General features: G+C 39.0%; 1 protein-coding gene across 4 annotated transcripts in view; it reads right to left on the reverse strand.

Annotated features, from left to right (window-relative positions):
- The window catches only part of LOC149080862 (protein grainyhead-like), a 56995-nt gene that overhangs the window by 9675 nt on the left and 35307 nt on the right, over window positions 1–12013 (reverse strand). For all 4 annotated transcript variants that reach the window (XM_089237542.1, XM_089237541.1, XM_089237540.1 and 1 more), the window contains exons 4-10: window positions 6747–7079; window positions 5131–5330; window positions 4917–5008; window positions 4655–4725; window positions 3435–3546; window positions 761–855; window positions 226–282 (exon numbers count right to left, since the gene is read on the reverse strand). In XM_089237542.1, coding sequence (XP_089093668.1) covers window positions 226–282; window positions 761–855; window positions 3435–3546; window positions 4655–4725; window positions 4917–5008; window positions 5131–5330; window positions 6747–7079 — 960 coding nt within the window. The remainder of the gene's footprint in view (window positions 1–225; window positions 283–760; window positions 856–3434; window positions 3547–4654; window positions 4726–4916; window positions 5009–5130; window positions 5331–6746; window positions 7080–12013) is intronic.

Here is a 12013-nt window from a genome sequence, read left to right on the forward strand (position 1 = left end):
GGGCACCTTTCTTCAGCACCTCGTTGGGCAATTTACCTGTTGTGGCCTTTATGTTTGTATTCAGGAGATTTATTAGCTTGGATAAGAAATCAACTTATTGTTTCTACATTATGTGCTGAATAATATGATATTCTGTTAAGGGGGGTCCATGGATCACAAAAGATTGAAAAACCTCTGGGATATACCATGGAATTGCATTACAGAAATAATCGCAGTTTTACTCACCTTAACACCCTTCTGGTTACTGAAATCTGTGCTCAGGCAATGAACCGATATGCTGACCTAAAGTTCAAGAAATATTGTCAAAATCTATGACTATGCACAGCACGTTGAGATTAATATATATTTTTACAAAACTATTAAAGACACCTGGATTGACTAGAACACCACAACTGGTGCACATTTAATGGCATAGATAGGAAGCATGGCATGTTTTGGATTTGTGAAGAGTTAGGTAGAAAATGAAAGATCTCATCAGAGGCGGAAACCCAGAAAATCAGGCGAAGTTACATAGAAGGATGAGGAGGAAAAAAGAGCAGTCAAATTTCTTGGACAAGTCTACTTTGAAGAAAAAACTGACTGTAAAAAGAGTTAAAAATCTTAAAGATGGAATAAGACTCATTGAAACAAGTAAAAAAAAAGGAAATGTGCGGGGGAAAAATATGTAATTTATTTATTTCAGGTGTCAAAATACAGAATGGATAACATAAAAATTTGATATTTGATGTCATTACAACTAAAAAAAAAACTTTATATTTACTTTAGCAGGACCATCCAGTGGATTCCAGTAGAATGCAATTGCATTGTGTGTCACTTCCTCGATTTGACCAATAACTCCAGAACTGTTCTTAGTGTCTATAAAATAAATGAAACCATTTAACACGATAAACAACTTGTCATTATAAAATATACCAATCTGAATATTAGAAACTAAAAGATCATGAAGACGAGGATTTGAATATGCAACACATGAGGGGGGTCTCCGAATATAATGGGTACTCTGAATATAAGTCTAATTTGGTTTGAAAGTTGGTGCATTGGAAATATTCAAAAATTCAGAAAGTTTAATGAAAAACTTAATTTATAATAGAAATTTTTGATATAGAAAATTTTAAAAACTGTTTTTTACATATATTGTTGTAAAGCGCATCATTAATTGCATAATTAGACTACAATATCTAATATCTTTTACTAGTATCTTTATCTAGTATCTTTTACATCACCCTCTTTCATCTGTATGTTTCGAAATCTGACACTATAGTTTCAATTCATGCTACGCCCAACATTCGCATGCTGAGACCTCTCCTCTCATATACATAATTTTCTAAATGCAAATACAGTGGCTCTATTGTTTGCATGGTTAGATACTATAAAGGCACTTGATGTCCATTATTTAAAACAGGAGGCTCCAGAACTGAGTTTTTCATAGCCCTCCTTTATAGATAAAGTATAATATAAAAAAAATATATAACATTCAACACACAGACCCCTTCCCATCAGTACAAAACACACATTCGTGAGTTGAATAAAAAATATTTACCAACTTCTATTGCATAAAAACATAACCAATTTCCGTTGCATAGTAACGCAGGCACAAAAACACTGCAACTTTTGAGTTTGATTTTTTATTATAGAGTGGATTAGTAATCAATACTCACCTCATAAACTTCTGAGAGCAAAGAATGGAAATTTATGTTATTTTGCGTAAATTAATTAACTTCAAAATTGATGTCATTAAAAGAAGCTACAATTTGAAATATAGCAAAAGACAGAAATTCAAATTTTTACCTGAAGAGTTACGAGCATGCAACCAATGTTTAGATGAGAGAGATTTGATTCAAAAGGATAAAAGTGACCAATACTGCTTGGAGGTCATTTTTAGGATCTAATAGCCTTACATAGCTGCCAACTTTTGAAAATGAAAATTCGGGAGATTTTCGCGCAAACCCGTATTTTATGCTAAAACCACTCCCTAATAAATACAATAGGGATTTTTTCCAAATAAAATAGGGATTTTCCAAACATAAAAGTTAAAGCGTAGGGAATAAAATCCCTACTGAAGTCAAATTAAAATAGGGATTTTACACACATGGAAGTTAAACCCTTGGGAATAAAATTCCTACGCAAAAAACAAGTGAAATTGGAGGCCAAAACTTCAATGATGTAAAAATAAATATTGTGTTCAATCAGAAACGCTGTGAACAAACATTCTGCGCGAATGACCCCAAAATCATCAGAAGATGAAGGAAAACAACGTCAATTTTTGAAGAACACTGACTTTTTGTGACACTTGCTTGTCTTTTTTTTCATTTCACATGAGTGATGATGTCACTCTTTCCACCATGACCGATGTTTATGTCCGTAACACAACTTGTACAAAAAGGAAAAGTCGGCCCTCTTCTGGAACGTTTGATGAAAGGAAATTCATCGGAATAAGTATCTTTAAAATTGATTAAATATGTTTTTGCTTATCATTATTCATGCTTTGTTATATCGCACGTACGTAACTTCAACAAAAGAAATTTTGACCATATGCACGCCACTATAATCTTCGATTATTATCCAGGACTATTGGCTGCTAAGACATTTCCCTGCACGATAAGACAAACAACTTTCCATCAGAGGGTTTGTAAAACTTCCTTAAAAAGGGAATTTCCCCATTTACGACGTGTGACGTCATTTCGAAAGGGAAAAAAAAGAGGCTTCATGCCCCACAAGAAATTCCTTAGGGATTGTTTTCATAAGCGGGGATTTTTTTTAATGAAGTAGGGAATTTTTAGGGACAATTAGGGATTTTTGTGATTTTCGTAAAAATTCGGGAGATTTAAGAACTTTTCGGGAGGTCGAGCGATGAAGCTAAAATTCGGGAGATTCCCGAAAATTTCGGGAGACTTGGCAGCTATGGCCTTATATCGCACTAACGGACAGAGCCAAGCTCATGTTTTTTCATGTGGTGCTTAACATGTTAAAAGAATCTTTCAAATCAGACAAATCAACTGATGGTTGTTCTGGGTTGTCTCATTTGATTTATAAAATGCAGGTTTCCCAAGTCCTAAATGCAGTCAAAACACTTATAATAAGGGTTTTTTTTTTACATTAACCCAAAAAAATTGTAATTTTGTCTCGAGAAAATTTAACAGTTTGCTATAGAGGCATCCATTGCGAATATTTTTACCTGGATAAATGCATCTGAATTTATCCAGGTGATAAATTCAGATTTGGTGTGTGATTTATCTAAATCACACACCAAAAATTTTCTCTCAACAATTTCTTTAGAGATGTTTTGGCAAGCGAAATAAGAAAATGATGACAAAAAGCTTTTGCAACACATTCTTTCTCACAGAGCTGTTTTTAATGCAGAACTTATTGATCTTTTCAATAGCAATTTTTAGAGAAAAATTTGTTATAAACGAAAATGTATTCTATCAACATACCGACGTCTAATATGCGCTGCTTAACACTGTGCTGCCTAGAATGCCAGAACTTCCAGGCTTTCAGCTCATCTTCTGGACTTTTCTCTTCCCGAAACACCAACATCACAAGAGACTATATGAGACAAAAATAATAATGAAATCAACCAAATGTTTAAGAAACAAGAACAAGTAATTAAATGACATCATTAAAAAATTACGATCAGTTGAAAAATCGCAAGTAGCTTATAAGGTTCCCATAGGCATCCTTTAATGGAGATGAGCTTTTTTTGGGGGGGGGGGGGGTTAAAGGCCCATCAAGCTCTGTGTCATCAAGAGATGTTATAGGCTTTTTTTATGGCTTCCCGACACCTCTTTTGGAGAGAGAAGTTTTTCTCAACACATAAAAGAGAAAGAGACTTTCTGAATATTTTTGCAGAAGCTAGCTTGAACAAAAAACTGCTGGTCTCTGCTGGGGAATGAAATCCCAGTCCACTTTCATCAACGTGAACAAGTGCGCTCAACATTATACCAGTGGAGAGGCGCTAACTTTAATTTACTTATAACACTCGCATACTTTGTCGTTATCATTAGCGTCTTCAGGGTTCAATTAATAACAGAAACTAACAACTTTTCTTCGCCTCGGCAATAATATCCAGAAAGTCTCTTTCCTGGATCTCTTTTAGAGTTGGTAGAAAATCAAGAAAACATTCAAAATGATGTTTCTTTCGGATGGAATGCACATCTGAAAATTACATGAGAACATGTAAATTCTTAAATGGTTTCGAAAACTCAATGATGAAACAATCAGAATAACAAAAGTTTCAGTGATTATCTACAAGAATGCTCAAGAAGTTTAGATCGGGGAATTATATGATGGTTAAACAACATTAATAAAGTTGTTCGAGACAAGCTAAGGGCTAGGGCAACTTAAACGAGCTGCCCAGGTGGACTCTTGGAGCACGAGGCATTGCTGCTCATGATGCTGTCAAAATGGCACTGACAAGGGGCCAATGGCGTCGGAAGTGTTTCGAAACTGTGGGTGCTCGTCTTTAGTTTTATATCGGAAATTTTAATTTCTGAATCAATTCTGGGGGTGCTCTTATGTATGCCACAAATTATTGTGGGTGCTTGAGCACCCCCGGCTCCGACGCCACTGCAAGGGGCTGTTTAAATACTAAAAATCAACAACAACGCTCACTTAAATCTTAAAAACTGTGAAGATATAAGATTGTAACACTTACCTTCACTGTACCAGACCGCAATGGCCTGTCTGCGTCTGGAATGTATTCTAAAGTGAGACCATAATACTGACCTGGAAAAAATAAAAACATTGTAATTCATGAAATCGAGATGAATAAAGTTATATCACTATAGCTATTTATCAACTACACTCAAAATACCTATAGTTGATGTCTTAAATTATTTCAACAGCTATAAAACGGGAAATATAGATAAATGACTTTTTAAAATGTTTTAATGGTTACAGCTACTTTTCATACACACCCTTATTGATGTAAGTCATTCGATCATCATCTCTTCTTTGACTGGTGGAAATTGGTGTCTCTAAGTAATACTTGAATCCGACATCCGAGAAGCTACATAATGAAAAATCAAGGAAAAAAATTTCAAAATTAATGAACGCACATATCCATTGCACCCTCCCAATCACGAATTTCAATAACTATACTGATTTTCGCAAGACTTAACTAATGCTTACAGTTTTGGAATGTGAACTTTGTCTGCCTCTGGAGTCCTCCCGAATTCAGAACCACTTCCACTCCAAGAAGTCTTCCGAGATCCTGTGGCTGATCCTGCAGTAACAGAACCCGGTGTAGGGGAAGTAGATGCTGAAGATGGTGGTGCGATGGGTGTATCCTGCTCTGTCAATAAGGTTTGAGGCTCTGTGTAATCAAATATCTGCAGAAAAATATGCACTTTCCATAAGAGATTTATTTGATAATTCAACACGGTCACTTTTATTCTATTCAATTAAACTTTGCTTCATAGCAGGGCCGCAACCAGATGCGGATCCGGAGGATGCAATTGCCCTCTCCCAAGAGCAAAAATACATAAATAAAATAATACATAATAGTTGTCCCTTAAAATACTGGGCATATGAACACTTATGACTTTTACTAACTCAATGTTGCCCCCCCCCCCAAACTATCGCCTGGATCCACACCCGGCTGTGACTAGACAGAAGGTAGATGGGTCTGGTCCCCGGGGTGCTGGACTGCTAATATTCAAGCATTTCGGGACTTCTGCAATGAATATTTGGAGAAAGCTGACCGTCTTGACAATGATTTCAAATGAGAACAAATGTGCTACCTCTACCCATATGATTTTCTGACATTTAAATCACCCAAGTCAACAGCATTTGCAAATAAATCAACATTGGAGGTGGGCCAATGGGGGGCCCCCCCCAAGCTTCGTCAGCCTACATTGATGGTAAAATTGCTTCTTCCATTTATCCTAATAAACAGTTTCCTACATTTATTCTGAAATTATTGGTAAATTCTAAAATTATTTCCGAATTCTAAAATTACTTCTTCCATTCATTCTGAAATAGAAAGACCTGCAGCAAGAAAGCTTTAGCTCCATTTCTTTTTTATTGGGCTAAGAAGTCAGCCCACCCCCCCCTTTTTTTTTGCCCCAATGCTCAGTATCCACCTATGTGTGGATACAGAGCAGAGGGGATGATTGCCACCCCCCCCCCCCACTTTAGTGAAAAATGTGTATTATTGATATAGGTGGATTCCCACCCCCTTGTTGGAGGAATCTGTATCCGTTTATGATGCTAGGATGGTCTTAGCTCTATGTATTGGATCTGTTGAGAAACACTGGAACTAACCGCTGAAGTTACTACATTTGTCTAGCTGCTAGACTCTAGCACCAAACGAAGGGAATATTTTTTCTAACAAGAAAGTTGACTGCCAAAAAAATGGGATAACCCCTTCTTGCTGCAAGCCCTTCAATTACTTCTTTTTGTTCATTCTGAAATTACGTCTCTTGTATTCCATTCCAAAATTATGTCACAATTCTAAAATTATGGCTTGCTATTCATTATGAAATTATTTTTCACTCATTTTGAAATTATTTCTTTCATTCATTCATTCTGAAACCATTTCTTTCATTCTGAAATAATTTTTCTTTCTTTCACTCTGAAATTGCTTCTTGCATTCATTTTGAAATTATTTCTCAAGGCTAAAATTACTTATGGCATTTATTTTGAAATTATTTCTTGCATAAAATTGGGCTTTCTCTAACTTGAGCATTTTCATGAACTTTGCTCGTAACTTTAAACTGGAAACATAAATGAGTATATACACACACCTGGTGGAGTGTGGCGGCATCTCGCGGAGTGACTGCTGCGGCAGCGGCTTCGCCACCGATTCCGGAATCTGGGGAGGGTAACTCGACGGCGATCCCGGCAGCGTTCTGGCCGTTGTTGACCGTCGTGCCTTTCCTCGTGTATCCCGCGGCCGCCGCCGCCGTCACGTACCGCTCGACGTATCCGTCGGTCGCGTCGCCGGTGATGGTCGCCGTGCCGTTGGTGGCGCCGGTCACCTGCGCAACCTGCGGGAAAGTGTTGGCCGCCGCAGCCGCGGCCGCCAGGTGCTGACGGACGGCTTGGGCGTACTGCTCGTTCGCTGGCTGAGCATAGTACTGAAAATACAAGAAAGCACTTGAGAATGATATTGCATAGTAAAGCACACACAAAAATGCAGACACGTGTTCATAGATAGATAGATAGAACCGCTCACAGCCCCGGACTGACGCAAAGCACCTTACTTCCGTTACCCCAAAAGAGGCAGAGTTGTGCGTCCAAGTTTCTGATCAGAACAAGATGCATCTAAGAATTTCACCTACCATCCAGTAGTCGTCTTAAGAACATCATAGCCCCCTCCCCGGCGAAGTTATTAGGCCTTCCTACCTGGCTAGAAATGCCTGCCTATTAATTTGTGTGAGTGTGCATGCCTACTCTAGAAATTTTTAATAAGATCTCATTTTCCTGAGCCCCCACCATGTGCACTTGACACCCTCAGGCCCATGCATTAAGACGGCACTGCCAACAACACACGGAGCTCCGGTAACATTAGAAGCCAAAGTTTGGGGGAAGGTCAAAAATTTAAAAACTGTCGGGTGGGGAGAAATTTTTATACAGGGATGGAGGGCAGAAATTCAGAAAAAAATACATGGGAGAAATAAAGAGAGGGGACAAAAATTTTGAGGTGGTCAAATTTTTTAGTAAGGGCGTGGTGGCGCATATACCAAAAAGGGGCAGGACCACAGAAATTCAGAAAACGGGTAAGGAACTAGTCCAAGTGGGCTTTTGGGTATCGGAATGTTTCCTGTGACAATCAGAGAGCTGGTTTCTACTTTTTTTTTCAAACCAAGCATGCGAATTGAAAGGCTGCAGGCGAGTAGGGCCCTCAGAACTTTGACTCGGGGCCCACAATGCTGTTGACACTGCTCTGCTGGTAATGGCCGTTAATTGTATCATAAGATATATAATATGCAATGGTTCCGAACAAACTAAGGCGTGTTAACTCGTTTTCGTCAGGAAAGCGGTTAAGATCACAGAAAAACAAATATTTTTCGGTAAAATTGCATAAGAGGTTATAAGAAGAATGTTTTAGTGTGCATCGCAGTGCTCTCGAGCAACTAACTCTAGTTTTATATGCAATGCTTCCGAACAAACTCGGACGAGTTAGTCCAGAAAAGCGGTTAAGATCGCAGCAAAAGAAATCTTTTTCGACGCAAATTTTCAAAAAACTATAAAAGAAGATGCTCTTAGGAGGTAGAAATGTGTACCGCGGTGCTCTCGAGCAGCCAGCTCGAGTTTCATATGCAATGCTTCCGAAGAAACTAGGGCGAGACAACTCGCTTTTGTCACGAAAGTGGTTAAGGTTGCAGAGAAAACAAATACAGAGTATTATTCGACGAAATTTCAAAAGGGTGTATAAAAAATGCTGTTTTAGTGTGCATCGCAGTGCTCTCGAGCAACTAGCTCGAGTTTTATATCGAATGCATAGGTGCCAATTCACGGAAGAGACCCTGGCGTTCATTCATTCATGCCAATTCACGGACTTGAAAAATCTGTAGTTTATCACACGATGACACATTCCGCATCAAAGAAAGCATGTCAAACAAATAAAAGGGAAAACTAGGGAACTTTTTTTTTGTTGAAATTTCAATGGGTGACCATATATAAGTACCGTTTTTCCGGGACGCATTTTTCGCTGTCCCGATTTTTTTTTTTCAGCGATTTTTTTCTAGCCACTTGGCTTGCTTTTGGTATCATATTTGGCGAAAACTACCGATTTTTCGTACCTGAAATCCCGATTCCCCCATATTTTTCCTGAGAAAACGGGGTTAACCTGAAATTGCAAGGAACAAAGAGTATTTTCTTTAGGAATTTTCCATTCAAGCAAAGGACTTTTTAGGAATTTTTTTATGAAGAGAGATACGAAAAATCGGAAGCTTCGGCACCTACGCGAATGTTTTCGAAAAAACTAGAGCGTGCTTAACTCAAGAAAGCGGTTAAGATCGCAGTTAAAACGAATATGTTTCGACGCAATTTCAAAAGGGCCGTATATAAAAAACAAGATGGTCTTAGGATGCTTAGATGTGCATCGTGGTGCTGCTCTCGAGCGACCAGCTGAAGACGCCCGGACTCGGGTGTGTTTTGTCGCGAATAAGCGGCCACGCGAAAAGTTCTTTCTATACTCATTTCCTCAGAACTTTCACACGTTTTATTTTTGCGCTGTCAAAAGACAAAACAGGTTTAACAGGATGATAGAGACATATACACAGAGAGTGGGTTTTCGCCCTTCACTTCCCAAACAATTTGTGCATGAACTGCCACGAAGAGTCATCTCTGCAAATATATACATACACACACACACGTAAGATAACTACGTACAATATACGACCCGAAACATGTGTTTCGTAAAATTTCACGCCTCATCTGGATCAGTGACGAAGCCCTTCCATTTATGACGACGTTCAAAAAAGCATGGGAAAATGCATCCGAGCTGCCGTCCGTGAGCGGAACCCGAACCGAAGGACCCTTCCATCCGTGAATAAGATAGGATACTTTCGCATTAAAGTGATGGAGGATCGATGTACGGAATGCGTTCTCCTCCTCCGATCTATCATCTCCGATTCCAGTCGTTGCTCATTCACTGGTGACTGACGCATCGATGATTCGTGCGAACGAACCAACCTTCAAAATAAAGTGACTCGAATCGCTCACGAATGATTAAGACCAGCGTCGTCACCAAATGTTGCTCAACCTTAAAGCTGAGAACACACACACAAGAGATTCGTATCGAACTGACTATATCAGTTGAACGGCGCCAAAGAGACCGATCGATCACCAAAAGAGAGGTCAGATCTGTTCGATGTTAGGCAACGAAATTCGGGTGACTGGCATCGTGACCGTTCAAAAACAAAATTTGATGGATATTCAATTGTGTTTTGGATCCTGTTCAACATGATTTGGCAAGGTCTCTGTCTGACCAACAAATACATGCTCAACCCACGGCTTGTGGCCTGCGGAGTCATCTGATGTGGCCCGCGACCTCAAACCTAATTTTTTTTTAAATGAACTAATCGACACATTTAATGATTTTTCACTTATGTGACCCGCGGCACATCTACAGATCACTTGAGTACACAGTTACAGACCACTCGCGCGGCCCACGGCGCATTTACAAGATCACTCAAGTCACCCGCTGCACAGTTTCACATCGCGTCACTTGAATGACCTGCAGCGCTGTCGCAGATCACTTAAGCAGTTAGCGAAATGTTTTCAAATCAATGAAGCATGGGCGGAGATACGGGAAGAGGGGGGCATTTATCCCCAGCGTCAAAAAGTGAAGTGGGCAGATCTAATGTATATGTGTATATATGAATTGACATCATCATCATCATCATCATCATTATCGTCGTGCCCACCCCCCTCCCAGACTTCCGGAACTTCAGATTTCTACGCCACTCTGGTTGGGATTCACTCTTATCGAATAGCTGCCAACCTTGGAGAAGGAAATTTGTGGGGAGGGGTATTACCAGGACCCACAGTTGAGGGCAAGTTCCGAATGACTAGATCAAGAAAATCATGTCCCAAAAGCCATGTTGATTTTTCCCTTAAAAGAAAGAGGCAATAATATTGATAAAGAAAATCTCAATTGCGCTAAAATGAAGGGTCTCAAGTCTCGACATTTCAATTATGCGGAAAATGAGATCTTCCTCATTTCTGTCCAGAAAAGTAGAGATCATTGAGACTAAAAAATGCCACTTATTCAAAAACTTGAATTAGAGATCTTTCAAGCTCTAAAATTTCAAATCTAAGAATGAAATGTTTCGAAGTCCACTTGGAAATTGGATATTTCAAGCCAAAAAAAAATATCACGTGTTTGGAATTTTAAAAAAATAGATACGAATATTTCAAGAGTGAAGAAAAGAAAAAGTTCTAGTACGAAGATAGGAAGACATCAAATCCTTCCTAGGAAAAATCTAGGCGCGGACCAAATACTTTAGGGGGGCCAAGCGTATTTCTTCTGCCTAAAGTAGTAATGACACATAAGAACATTTTAGGCACTCTATCAATTTTACTGTCACCATGGCGACCTGGGATTTATCAAGCCCTGGATAGATCTTTTAAGCCCGAAAATATCAAGTTTGAAAAGAAATCTATATATATAAAATTGATTGTCTGTGTGTGTGTGTGTGTGTGTGTATGTTCTCTATACAAATCTAAAATTTTAGATCGATCGTCGCCAAATTTTGCATGTATACCAAATGGGACCCGACTTGAACGATAGGCTACTTTAAAATTTCGTCAGACCAGGGCAAATGCCCCAAATGGGCAAAAAACCCGTTGAGACGAAATTATTCAATTTGAAGTTACATAGAGAAGAAAAATCATAAAATATTTCTAGAAACACCCCCCTCAACAGGGAAATGAATACGAGTTTGGACTGGAAAACACATTAATTTCACGATCCTTTCAGTCATTTTTTGTGGCCAAGCCATTAAAATGAAATCGTGCGGACACAGACAGACAGACAGAAATGAGAGCAGACATCTCAATGAGTAACAACGAAAAAAAAGACAAATATTACGGTGTATTGCATATATACGTACCGCGCATTTTCATATACACAGGCGTACGCCCTCGTAATAAAACAAACATTTCGAATAATTGTATACAGAGGAAGGAAAACCTGTTACATCACACAGGTAGGTCCGTCCGTCCCCCCTCCGTGAGAGTGTATACGTATTAGTAAAGTTCGAATGTTCCTTAAGAAAATCCACGTGTTCCAGAAAACGCCGTCTGTTTGTTCCGTGAAAGAGAACACCTCTCTCTCTCTCGGCTCTAAAATATATTACTGTTATTACGGCCTATTGTTCTTGGGATGTTGAATGCACGCGACTCGTGCGGAGGCGGTACGTTCCGATGCACCGTCGAACCCCCCCCCCCCCCCACTCCACAACCAGCAACTTATATGAAAATATCTTTTATGTAATGTAAATGAATATCTGAATATTTTTAACCCTATATGGATTTATCTGGTCTGGGAAAAAGAATACGG

This window comes from Pholcus phalangioides, unplaced genomic scaffold (genome assembly GCF_987345545.1).
Source record: "Pholcus phalangioides strain wild (caught in Gottingen) unplaced genomic scaffold, Ppha-v1.0 ptg000010l_1, whole genome shotgun sequence".
NCBI classification, from domain to species: Eukaryota; Metazoa; Arthropoda; class Arachnida; order Araneae; family Pholcidae; genus Pholcus; species Pholcus phalangioides.